Source organism: Lates calcarifer, linkage group LG7_1 (genome assembly GCF_001640805.2).
Source record: "Lates calcarifer isolate ASB-BC8 linkage group LG7_1, TLL_Latcal_v3, whole genome shotgun sequence".
In the NCBI taxonomy this organism is placed as follows: domain Eukaryota; kingdom Metazoa; phylum Chordata; class Actinopteri; family Centropomidae; genus Lates; species Lates calcarifer.
In genome coordinates this window covers 12539462-12552910 of record NC_066839.1, presented here as the reverse complement: position 1 = coordinate 12552910, position 13449 = coordinate 12539462, and the positions used below count along the sequence as shown (strand labels likewise).

General features: G+C 40.7%; 2 protein-coding genes across 3 annotated transcripts in view; one reads left to right on the top strand and one right to left on the bottom strand.

Annotated features, from left to right (window-relative positions):
* si:ch211-278j3.3 (E3 ubiquitin-protein ligase RNF19B) overlaps positions 1–5352 on the bottom strand; it is a 24981-nt gene extending 19629 nt beyond the window's left edge. Inside the window, 2 exon segments of the mRNA XM_051071902.1 lie at positions 2679–3084; positions 5213–5352. The gene's annotated coding sequence lies outside the window, so the exon portion shown is untranslated.
* znf513a (zinc finger protein 513a) lies at positions 5297–13449 on the top strand. 2 transcript variants are annotated; one of them, XM_018694443.2, is made up of 4 exons: positions 5297–5433; positions 6820–6954; positions 9746–10516; positions 10645–13449. In XM_018694443.2, the coding sequence occupies exons 1-4, from the start codon at positions 5394–5396 to the stop codon at positions 11598–11600; spliced, it is 1902 nt and encodes a 633-aa protein (XP_018549959.1). In that variant the 5' UTR covers positions 5297–5393; the 3' UTR covers positions 11601–13449. The 2 variants fall into 2 exon arrangements, with proteins under 2 accessions (XP_018549959.1, XP_050927860.1); XM_051071903.1 differs by lacking the exons at positions 5297–5433; positions 6820–6954 and adding an exon at positions 6986–8956.

Here is a 13449-nt window from a genome sequence, read left to right as displayed (position 1 = left end):
ACGTCAAAGTGAATAATAACCTGCTGTTAGGTGTTTGGGAAACACCTAGTCCTGCTGAGAGTTAAGTTGCCACACCACTGGAGAGAGTAAAAATCAATCATGTTAAATCAGGTCTCACGGGAGAATGAGAAGAAATATAACCCACTTTAGTCCTGAAAGAGAAATCCTCTGTAGAGTAACTCTCTGCAGTTTTCTACCTAGGGTGTATAATTTACAGACTAACGTGATATTAAACATACCTATTCAGCTCAATTCTTCATAACTTCCCAGCTGAATTTATAATGTGATATCAATTTATAGGCACGCTATAGACTATATCATCGAGTCTATCATTCACAGTGTAATAAGGAAAGTTACTAGAAGTCATGAATGTCTCAGCAGTGTGAGAGCAGACAGAGGGACAGGTGGATATTCACTGTCAAGCTCAGGATGACTTTGACAAGATTGCTGCAGTGACCTTTTGACCTGCTCAAACGCCTCACAACTGCCCATCTAGCGGGCAAAGAAAGCAATACAATATGAAATGGCAACTACCCCCTACCACATGCTATCAACTACAACAGCATGCAAGCTGCCCATCTCAGTCTTAATTCACAGCAGCAAAACCCTCATTTTTAATTTATTTCCAACAGACGAACGAAAACCGATCTCTTGGCCAACAGTGTCACCGGACATCATTACATAATGTACACAGGCTTTGGCTGGAGCCTTGTTTTCTTACCTGCTGACATGATTCAGCATGCTGAATCACACCAATTTCAGCCTGACAACAAATGCAGCACACAGAAAATACAATATGAGTAAAAAGTTTGTGAGTTTTAAAGGGGCATTCTGCCATTTTTTTTTTACACACAAATGTCCTGTTTATTTTCTGATAAGCAAGTTGTATTGTGTTTTTACAAAATCTGAAGAAAATAATCCTGATGATGTCATCAGGGTCATCTCAGCTTGGGCTATGAGACTTTTGCTTTCAACATTTAGTCTGTGTTACAAACTTAGGACACAAAGTTACAAAGAAGTGGGTATTTATCAGGTAGGGAATATGTAGTGAAATTTTGCTATTGGCTGCATTATGGGAAATGTAGGATATAGTGTTTAAGCAGCATGACCCATACTTCCACAAGTTTATAGAAGTGTAATATTAAAATACTAGATCCCATTTAAGATAACCATTTAGGCAGGTATGTTATTTGCATGTACTTAAAGCAGGTGATTTGAGATGTGTACTACCATTAATCTATCTACAGGTAAAGATAATATTTAAGGGAGATAGAAAGGCAGTAAACAAAAAGTAAAAACACATGAACTATGAGAAAGTAATGACCTACTGTGACACTAGACCTGCACAGATGGCTGTCTTTCTGTTACCCGAATATGAGATTAAGGCGGATTTAATCTGACCTCTTTACATTGAGAACACGAATGAGACAAAAACGAGCCTTTATGAAGTTCAAGTTATCAAATAAAACTTTCATTCCCTCTCTTAAAGCTGGACAGTAAGTAAGTGAGCCGGTGCACGTCTTCTGCACAAGCTCTTATATATTCTGGAGGTATTTCTGATTGGATATAATCACAAATGACAGCATGTGTGTAGGTTAAAGCCTATGGAATATCACTCCTGATGACAGATGAAATATCAATGACAGATGGGATTATTACACAACCAGCATCTGCCCCATTTGCCATTTCCCATCCTTTGAAATGCCTAACAGGAAAGACACTAGCCATGTTTTTTCTCCTCTAGATTCCTCCCTTTGAGTGAACCAAATTATCACAACCATATTGTCTCAGTCTGGGGGCGGGTGACACTTGTTAACAAGCTGTTGCTATGCAATCATTGGTTAGAAAAGATGGGCCAGTTTTCAGTCTGATGGTGAGTGGAGGGGAAACCTGATGATACACCCTATTAAATATCTGTTCACTGGACACAAGCCCGCATCAGCAATGCGGGTTTCAGAGGCATGAGAGTGACCTCAGCCTGCCCACACACACACACACAAACAGACACACACAGAAAGAGAGAGAGAGAGAGAGGGAGAGAGGGAGAGAGAGATGCTCCGCGGCATCCCTGACCAAAATATAATGTATCTGTACCATGTGGTGCTCAACACTGAGTCTTAGTGACCTCTGGCAGCCCGTAGCCTACTTTTATAATATTAAATAACGGCAACATAAGGAATTAGGTTTGAGAGAATATTATTGTAGCCTGTGCTACAGTGCTATAAGTCTTCTTAGTCTTTTATAACTCACTGATCCATTTTATTTTTATCTCAACAGCTTAAATAAAAGAAGTGTTATTCCACCAAATACTCCAATAAACCACAGGCAGGCCTGTAGTGAATATATTGTGGATGCAAGTTTAAATTAAAGGTGATATAAAAGCGAACAAATCAAAGTCGGCCATATATGACCTCCATGCTTATTCAAAAAAAAAAAAAAAACTATTTGCACACATCCATTTTAATCATTTCAGGAGAGGTCTGCTCAGGGCATCAGTATGCTATTGCAGGGAGTGGCATGTTTAACAGGCAACGTATTCGCATTCACCTCCACCTCCTTGTATCCCTCATGGGCGACAGTGATGAACACAACAAAGGCGTCCAAATGCGCATTTGAAAGTCTGTCCAGGCAAGCAGAGAAAACACACAATAATTTCTATTACGTAAACGGTGTCTTACCTCTGTGTGCGGCGCCTTCTCTTTGCAGCGTAGAATCAACAACTGGCTCCTCCCCTTGAGGACCAAACAGTAGCACAGAAATCTCCCCCGTCTCCTCCTCCTCCTCCTCCCCCTCCGCCGCCGCCGCCTCCTTTTCAGCTGCTGCCTCTGCTGCACCCGAAAAACACCTCAATGACCGACAAAAAGCTGGGCTAGAGGAGGGTGGGTACGATGGGGGTTCGAGTCCGGTCCGGTGCAGAGGAGAACCGAGGAGAGGGAGATCCGCGGTGAGGAGAGCCTCTTCCCCCACCCCCTCCAACCCGGTACAGCAGCAGCAGCAGACTGATGGCTTTGCTGTGCGGCGGCGTGAGGGGAGGCACACTGCAGTGACATGAACCAATGAGATGACGCAGAGTCCCAGGGTCTCCTATTCATAAATGCCCAGTCACATAAAAATAAAAAATAAACACACACACACACACACACACACACAGTGGTCCTCACAATGTTTTCACTGCCAAGTATAAACAACATCTGATTCTATATGTTTTATAACAGGGCCAAGTATGAAATGGGTTTATGTTGGATATCATTGCCAGGTACATCCTAGAGGTCCAGTGAAGTTTCCTCCACTTTCTTTTAGTTCTTCTAAGAGAGCCTGGCCAGGTCAGGAGGCGTTGACACCGTGGATTTGCAGAACAGTCTGAGTCTGACACATCTATTATCTGATTTAAATAATAATAATAATAATAATAATAATAATAATAATAATAATAATGAATGATTTTTGAATGAATGAATGAATTTTTTTTTGGGTTTTGTTTTATTTTTTTGGAAGAACGGTTGTTGAGAAAATCGACGGAGATTCCTCCATTTCTTTAAACGTTTCTGTTACCATGGTGATGTCACTGATGACATCCTCCAAGATCGGTTGCAGTTTGACGGGCACTACATTAAATACAAGCACCAGGTACTCAAACATACAGGGTTATAATGTAAGATCAGTGTTTTGGTGTTTCTTATTTTCTTTGTTTAATTGTTTTCATGTAACTTCAACTACACACAGTCTTGAGTTTTACACACTCCGGTACAGTAGGTGGCGGTATGCAACTAAACATGATGTGCCCATAAACTCAGAGAGGAATCAGAAGCAGCGTAGATGGGCTCTGCTTTTACTCTGAAGGACTCGGGCCGGAAGTCTTATTGTTGCTGCTGCTGGATCACAGGCGAATCAGAAAATCAATTAAGTTATGAAAAATACCATTAATTGCCTTTCTTTGTCACCGCAGCTCATGAAGAAATGGCGGATCTCCAGACGTTGTGCGTTTGAGGAAAAACAATTCACACCTAATGGCGTGCATACCGACGATAAAAAGCATCTCAGTCGACAGGAATATTTACGTTTTTTAGGTAAGTTAGCACGATAGCTAACTATGAAGTTGACATTAGCTACTCGGCTAATATAGCTATAGGTTATCATGTTAAGCCACGGCTGATATTTACTGAAGATGGCACTTGTCAGTCATTACTACGTGCCGATGAGGACGCGTTTTGATTAGCCACTCATCGGTATCGTCACTTTTCCTAAGGAAAATTTTGCTGACATGTTTTGGTTGCAAAGTGATAACATTAGCTATGTAAAGACATGATCTTTCGGTTTAAATTGCTAGCAGACTCGCTTGATTGCTCGCTGTCGAAGACCAGAGCTAACGTGTTAGCCATTTTCTCAAAGTAGCTTGGTTGTTAGCTACCTAAGAGTGGATTTCCATTTTGTCTATAGTGTAAATATATCAGTTCTTACACTCAAATGACATCTATGTCCTGTAATCTAAGTTACCTTGTAAAGATGTTGTTCATGTCAGTATATCAGAATAAACTGCTAGGTTACAGTATGTTAATTACCCTGTATATTACTCTCCAGCTCGCTTCATTAGGACACAATAAATTTGCCGAAAATAATAGATAACACTGAATTTGTGACTGGCTTCACTGGTGGCATTCATGCAATTAGCGATGTTATTTCAATTAAGGGCACAACGGACGTGAAAGAACTAAGAAATCTGCTATGTTACAGTATAATGACTGAGGTAGTTGTGTAATAGTCTGTTGTATTCTGTGTATGACCAGTATCAAGGTTTGTTTTGATGACACCAGCACTGTTCACTACAGACATGTCCCTCTGTTGTCCAGCTTACAGAGTTATTTGATCAAATTTAGTTACAAATAAGCTATTGTTTTAAATATCTGTTATTCTGATTTCAAGACTGTAATCTGAGTGATTTTTGATTTTTATGATCTGAAAGATAAGCAACTATTTTAATGCTCAATTTTTCAAGTTTTAAGGGAAAATGTCACAAATTCCAGGTTGTCAAGTGTAAATATTTGCTTTTTTTCTTATATGATTGTAAAATGTGTCTGTATGGGTTTTGAATTGTTGATGACACAAACCAGGCTCTTTGAGGATATCACCTTGGACTTAAGAAATTGTGATTTAAATAAAAACACAATGCATAATTAAACAATTTAACTATTACTTGGAAAAAGAATGTGCTTACCAATTGGTTTTAAAAATAAAAGGATTGTCAGTTGCACCGTCCCTTGTTGCATCTCAAGATGTGTCTTTTGTCCTGCATCCATAGAAATACAGAAGAATATCTTTCAAACACATGAGAATGAGCTGATGGTTGCGGAAGTCTGCAAGAAGACGTTGCAAAAAAGAGAGAGGCTGACTGGAAGATGCCAAGAAAAAAACAACAGAATCCACAGCCAGTCAAGTGTAAGTGTTTTGTCAAAGCTGGTAGGTCAAAGCATAGCTGAGCTACAGCGCTGAAACCATGACTCACGCCTTCAATCTAACAACAGTTCCTATGAATATTGGCCTGGTTGATTACCATGTGTTTCCTGTTGCTCTGCTCACAGGACACCAGGCATTCTTGTTTAAGTGCTTCAAGTGTTTCATGTGGTTCAGTGGCATCCTGTAATAAGAAATAGGCTATGGTTAGGCTGTGAGGTTTTTAGTTATTGAATTTTCATGAAAGCAAACACATTGCTTGTTATGAGTAAATTCTGCTTTTCCTGAATGTGCTGTAATCTGCCTAGTACCTGATTTAGAATGAAATAACTGATGCCATGTTAATAATCACTCATCACTCAAGTAACCACTCATTCTCAAACCCTGCAACCTCTCACTAGGGCTGGATATTCAGGCTGTCATATTAGCTGAAGAATGGTATTTGTGTAAATAACTTTTTTGTACCTACACTAACCCACCAGAATGTAATCAACAAAGTAGCCAAGGAGATGTGAACGGCTATGATTCATGTTCATGCTTATCTGGAATGATACTTACTCAAATAATGAATTTACATTTCCTTGGCACAGCATTTAAATGCAAAATTGTAATGGACCAATTAAATAACCTCAAATTAATCTAAGTTTCTGTGAGGTTCTGTAAGAATAAACATCCTACATACTCATGATATATTATTGATACTGTGTCAAACACTAAAATGACCAGCAGATGGTAGCATGAGGCTGGAACTCAAGGATTTGCCAAAAAGGGCTGCTGAACACGATGTCCTTGACTTGGCCAGAAAGTAGTTTTTCTGAGGAGTGACAGCTGTGTGATAGTTGTTTGGATTCCATCAAGCTTGAGGGACCAAGTTAGTATTTCAGGCATCATTAGCTACAACTGCAGTTAAAGAGCTCCATCTGTTAACTGTTTGCGGTTCATTTTTTTGTTAAATATGCTCTTATACACTGCAGGAGAAGAGTGTGTCATGTATACCACTTTTCAGTAATCTGGTGTTGTTTACGGCAGCATTCTCACTACCATAAACTCATTCAGCCAAGCTCCATGCTCAGAATTAGTGCTTTGTCTGCAATAATTTCTCTTCGACTAAGACATCTATACTGTGTTTTCTTTTTACAAATAGACCAAATATATATAAAAGTGCAGGTATGTCACTGGTTGCTGCTGACTCTATTGTGTTTTTAACTAAATGTTAATATTTGCTCAGAGTTTTTGTTAAAATATACAAAATGCAATAAAAAAAAACAGTTTTTCTCCTACACAGTTTCCTTATTCAGCTGCAGACAAATGTGTTGTTGAAGTAATAGTCATCATTTTAAGTTGTCCATTGGTTCTTTTCTATGACTGTAGTGGATTCTGAAGATGGTGTAGCCATTGAAGCTCCAGGAAACCTCTCCTTAGACACAGACTTCCTTCTAGGACAAGACCTTGAATTTGGTGATCCTGATCATGACAACAAGATTCTAGGCCTGGAAAAGTTCTCAGGTTTGTATTTGTTTTAATTATTATTTTTTAAATAATTAACTGTTTAAAGTTAAAATCCTTTCAGATCTGGTTGATTTGCCAACACCGCTGTGGTAACAGCAAGTGCAGCATAGTATTACAGCAAACTCTCATTGAATTCCTTTGTCAGAGATATAACAGAGGCACAATTGGTGGATCTGTTTTCAGTATAGCCAAGCAAACTCACATTGTTTTACGCAACAGAGATGTCAGTCAAAAGTAATTGCAACCCCAAATCTATTTTTCATGCTGCACACTGTCCAAGGAGTTGGAAGTGGGCAACCAGCCTCCTGCTGCACTTCATCCAACAGCTCACTGTGGCTGCTCCTTGTTTCATTACACACTGCGATATTTAAAACTGATCCAAGGACAAGAAATTGCCAAAATGTCAGTGTCTGGTTTTGTAGGTGCAGTTTTGATGTATGATCATGGTCAGTGTCAAAACTTGTGATAAATATAGTGCGTTACCGGCAACTGCTTCACAAGAAAAGCCACCATGTGTTTCACCAGTTGAACACATTAACATGAAGCGGCAGTAGTAAGAAATGTTCAGTTGGTATCAGCAGTAACATGCTGTAATACAGCTCTGATACCACATTAGGAGTGAACAGTAACAGTAACAGTGAGGCTAATAACAATGTGATACCATTACAAACCACAATGGATTCCCACCAGCCTGTGAATGGTGGACTCCGCCACTTATAATGAAAACTACTACATAGAGAGATAATTACAGAATGTTGACAGAATGTAATTAGATTGAATGGCTATTGCAGAAAAAAAATCAGCATAAATATCATAATCAAAAACAGGGTTTGATTTAATGACATTTATAGTGATTGTAGCTTTAAAAGGCTACGTTGTTGATATCTGCCTGCCTATTGGTCTTTATGCTAAATCTGTCCACTCACTTGTAAGTAAACCAAGTTGTCCTCTTTTAGCATCCCACTGTTTTCAGATATTGTATGTTTGCGCCTCCTTGTGTTTGTAAGTGCTCGGTGTTAGTGCATTTCTTGGACATCTTAACCTAATATATTGCGAATGTGTCTATTGATTTTACAGTGAAGGGAATGTGAGGATCAAACAGCCTGGTCATTATAGCAAATTTCAATTTAGTCCACAGTTTGAACTACAGTACATCTGCTTGGTGAAAGGACAGATAGTATCATCAGTTTCACTTCCTGTCATTACCATGGAATGAATCAAAGATGTAAATTATTTTAATGGCTTAACCACTAAAGGAAATGTGGCAGAGGTTTCATTTGTGCAGTGGTCGGGCTACAAAAAGGATTTTTACCGTTGGTTTCTCAGTGATGAAGTGTAGCCTCTCTGTGCAACAGTAAGAGAAATGACACCACTAGCTCATATTTCCCAGCATGGCTCTTTGTCAGAGAGTGTGATCTGAAAAATGGAAAAGTAGAGAAAGGAGCTGAGACACCATTATTATATAAGGGTCATAAAAATAGGACCATTACCATCAAGGACACCATTATAAGAGGGCATTTATTTATCATCATCATCATCATCATCATCTGCTGCCTCTGCTCCCACTACCCCACTGCCATTATCGTTTCCCCCTCATCATCATCATCATCATCATCATCATCATCATCATCATCATCATCATCCACCCTCATCATCATTATCATCATCAGCAGCAGCCTCACCATTATAGTCATCATCATTATCATTAGGCTCGGTAATCATCGACGAGGGGTTTCCATGGGGCAGGATAAAAGGGCAGTCTTGACTCTCGCCTTCGTCACATCCCGCCTTGGCATATGTGAAGGAAGGTGGTTTTCCTCTGGCTCATTCACTCTAAGAAGCACCAGCCAAAGCCGGAGAGGGCTGCGTCTTGAAGTCATGAAGCTTTTCTCTCTACCTCCTGGGAAAAATGCCTTTCTTCTTTGTCTTTACTCTTTTGTCTGAAAACCTCTGATGGCATAACAACAGCTAAAACGCAGTTGACCTTGATTTTAAAACTGTGAGTATCAAAACATTGACGTCCTTCTGAAATTTTTTCTTAAGAAGAGATGTCCTGGAGTTACCTTACTCTAGTATGATGTATTTTCAGGGGTATCTTCACTAACTGCTGGGTATTGCTTTTTCTTTTCTATGTCAGTTTTTAATTGTCAAATTCGATATTTTCCAGAAGGTTTGAACTGGATGGGTGCATTCAGGTGTCTTCAGTCACATCTCATTATAACAGAGACTTTGTTTGTATGTATGTAGGTCCAGAATGTTTATAAACTACCATTATTTCAGAATGACCTTTTCATAAATGTGAATTTATTTCTGATTGGCATTTTTCCCACATTTTTATTTGATCATGTCACTTTCCATAACAGTGATGTTCTTAACAGTCCCCACCCCCTAACACATCAACCAATCACATATCAATATATTATTTTGTAAAGTCTGATTCAGTCATTCATTATTGGTAATTTTGGATTTCTTTACGTTTGTGCTGAGCATAGCTGTCATAGCTGTGATACTGCTTGTGTTTTATCCAGTGTGACGGAAATAGTAGTAATACAGATAACACCAGAGATATCTGAAATAGTCTCTGATGCTTGTATGTCCTCTCTCTTGACTCTATCTTTTTTCAATCTGTTTGTTCAAGGTTATACACTGTATAATAGAGAGAGCTAAAGAAAGGAGTGTTGCAAATATAAAATGCATATATAAATAGTGCTGAGAGTTGACTGTGTGTAAGTGCTGAAACGTGCAGTGTTTGGAAACATTTTTTTTCCTCTTTGTTTTCCCTGCACAGAAGTAGCTGCTGAGATTGGTTTCTCTGTGTATCCTCTGGGTGATGAGGAGAGCCCTGCCTACGGCCAGCTCAGCATGGAAAGTGAAACAGACAACTCTCGCAGCACAACTGACAACGGGAGGGAAGACGAGGGCAGAGCAGCCCAGTCTGAGCCCAGTTTTCCCCCCTACCTGTCCTGCAGGGGCTGCGGACAGCTCCGAGACGAACCTCTGGGACCTGGCATAGACCTTGTTGGTCCGTATTGCCTTAGGTGCTGTAAAGCCTCCAGGGATGCCAAAAGTACAGACTTCTGTTCATCTTTCGGAGGCATCAGCGGGATTCGCTCAGGTTGCCACCCGCAGCTCGACGGCGACGGGATGGGAAACGGGATGGGCGACAAAGCCCTGACGGCCGAGGACAAATCGCCCAAACTGCACTCGTGTCACCTCTGCGGCTTCTCCTCCCGTTACGCCAACCACGTGAAGCGTCACATGAAGACGCACAACGGGGAGAAGCCCTTTAACTGCCCCCTGTGCACTTACGCCTCAGCCCAGCTGGTGAACCTGCAGAGACACCTGCGCATTCACACTGGGGAAAAACCTTACAAATGTGACAGCTGCACTTTTGCCTGCAGTTCCCTCGGCAACCTCAAGAGGCACCAGCGCATGCACGTGCCCTCTGCGGGGGCGGGACAGGACGCCCCGCCACGACCTGCTAGCGGTCAGAACAGTCTGAAGAGGCATGTGACTGGGCAAAGATCCAACGGGGAAGAGCCTGGTGCTTCAGCCAAGGGTATGTATTTATGAATGATTTACCTTTTCTCTGTAGCGGCTTTGTTTCATCCTTAAGCTGTTAATCATTGTCAATCATCATGTTAAGCCTTTTTCCTATAATAATCAATATTTCATCTTTTTGTGAAGTTTCAGATATTGCAAGGCCGACATCAAACCTGAGTTTGGGAACCCAGAACAGTGACTATCTATCAGCCTTTGATGGCTTAAAGGGGGCATCGCCACCGCCCATACCACCCTCTAACCCACCTCCTGGCCACCAGCCTCCACCTGTGCTGCAGACCACAGGCAGCGGTGGCAGCAGGGCAACCAGAGGGGGCGTAGCAGATGGGCCCGCCCTCCCCCCTTCACTTTTCCCTTTTACTTGCCGGTTGTGTGGCATTGTTCTGGAGGATGAGGACGGCTCCTCAGCCCAAATCTGTGCCAAGTGCACCCTTGAAATGCTGACTAAAGACACCTCATCATCTCCCAACAGCCCTGGTGAGCGCAGCGACAAGGTGTACACCTGCGCCGCCTGCCCCTTCCTCACGCACTACCCAAACCACCTGGCGCGCCACATGAAAACTCACAGCGGCGAGAAACCGTACAAGTGCCCACAGTGCGACTACGCCTCAGCGCACTTCGACAACCTCAAGCGCCACCACAGAGTGCACACGGGCGAGAAACCTTACAAGTGCCATTTGTGCGATTACGCCTGCGGGAACTTGGCCAACCTGAAGCGCCACCAACGGGTGCACTCCGGCGCCAAGCCTTTCCAGTGCGCTGTGTGCAGCTACAGCTGCAACCAGAGCATGAACCTGAAGCGGCACATGCTTCGGCACACCGGGGAAAAGCCGTACAAGTGTCAGGAGTGCGGCTACACCACCGGCCACTGGGACAATTACAAGAGACACCAGAAGAAACACGGCCTGGCCACGGACGGATGGGTCAAGGTTCCAATGACTAGCAACGATGAAGACGAAGTAAGGAAAGGGATGGGAGTCGGAGTCCAAGCTCACAGAAAAGAAGCAGGGGTTGATATGCAGTATATGTCTCGAGAGGGAGGTCAGACAATACACTCGTGCTACAAACTTGAGATTGTATAAAATATAACTCAGCAGAACTAAGCTACCAGCAACTTTTTATTTTATTTTAATTTTTTTTTTCACAGAGCCTTTATATTGTGTTAGTGTGTCAGTCTTTTAGTGTTTTGTCAGATGTCTTCAGAGGCTGCTAATTGTTCATTTGTAGAACCTCGCACAATTATAAAAAACAATTGTTCGGAATATGTTGATGCCTTTTGGATTAAGTAAGGTGGTCGAGTCTGGTCATAGTTTGTCTTCTACTCTGTAACTCTGTGTTTGTGTCAAGACAAATGGACTGTCTCTACTGTTGAAGTCCTATTACTGTCTCATTCTGTATGTTACCACTCACTAACTCTTAACATTTCCCTCTCACACTACAACACATATCTTGTTCTTCATTCTAGGACAGAGAAAACTACCAAATACTCCTCAACACATGGAACTCATGCACATTTTTGGCTGAGCTGTCGAGTTGCACTGTGTAGTTTTTGTAAAAGAGGTTTTGCTGAATAAAAGATCGTCGCTATTTTTATCAAAGTCGTCAGTGCCGCAAGTTTAGGTCAAACCTTTTGTTGTGTACCCAAAGTCAAATGAAATAACATGAATGTAACTCGTATATACACCTTTCTTTCCACCCTCCCATCACATTTACAGAACGGAAACACTGATTAATCTTCAGGTTGATTCATGAGGTTATTTAAATTTTAATTCAGACATAAAATATGTGCTGATTGACAAGTTACTTCCTTGAGACTACACAGTGCAGCTTTAAGTAGGTCCTACAAAGGGTCAGTTTGTGCTTTCTTTGCATAGGGGCACAAGCTCTAGTAACAGCATGCCTTCAGATGAATTTACTGATGTATCTACTACTAGCAAAGTGCTATTTAATAGTACTGGAATTGTTTTACACTCGATAAACTATATTGAATTACTAGGTTTTGTTAAACTCACTAATTAATCTCCTGTGTCTTGAACTGCATTGTCATTTTTGCCAAACCCCTCAGGATAAAAAAAAAAAGAAAGAAAAATTGTGGAACGCCTAAAGTGTTGGCAAAAAAAGAATAATTTCTATTTATTTTAAAGCTAAAATTGCATGCACAAGCATTTTAGTTTTGACTGGTTGTACAATTAAAGGGAAAAGCACAGTCAAACACACACGGCTGCATTTTGGCAGGTTTAGGGTTAAATTAGAAAAGAAAGAACATCAGTACATCTCTCTTATTTGTATTTCAGAGGTGACATAAATTGTACATGAGCATGCTGTTCAAGAATTTCCCCTATGAACTTGCTACATATCAATAACTAAAATTTTTAGATCTTAAATTTATTCCTTTTGGGACATGTCTTTTTGGGAAGAGTCTTATTGGGACAGACTGTAGAATGCCCTTCTCTGGATTACTGTTTACTATTAACTGTGAAATTAGCCCATTCTTGTGTTTTTTATTCTTTTGTTTTTATGGTATTTTTTTTTTTACTTGAGAAAAAGATTACACAATTTGTAAGCATGTGAGTGTCTAATAGTTGTTTTATTTTTCTAATGTGGCTGTAATACACTGCTAGAAGTGCATACTTTAATATATAGAATTAGATTTTTTTTTTTTTTCCTTGAATGTGTGGTGTGTCATTTAGTTACCATGGGAAAACAATAGGGACAGTGAATTTAAATTTACTCTTTGTGAATGACTATTATATGCAAGTGAGATATTTTTCAGGTTGCCAACTTGCCGCGACACAATGGAGCATTGAACCCATTGAATAGTACCGACATCCCCCAAGTTTCCATTTTTGTCCTTATGCAGTGTCTCATAAATGCCTTAAGTGAAATTTGAAATAAACACATGGGATTCATTTCATTGAATGTCAGACAACA

Bases quoted from the DNA above. Each gene is read 5' to 3' on its own strand.
- znf513a (XM_018694443.2), top strand. From the start codon at position 5,394: ATGCCAAGAAAAAAACAACAGAATCCACAGCCAGTCAAGT. The intron at 6,955-9,745 runs GTTTGTATTTGT...TTCCCTGCACAG, and splicing joins AGGCCTGGAAAAGTTCTCAG to AAGTAGCTGCTGAGATTGGT. The intron at 10,517-10,644 runs GTATGTATTTAT...CTTTTTGTGAAG, and splicing joins GCCTGGTGCTTCAGCCAAGG to TTTCAGATATTGCAAGGCCG.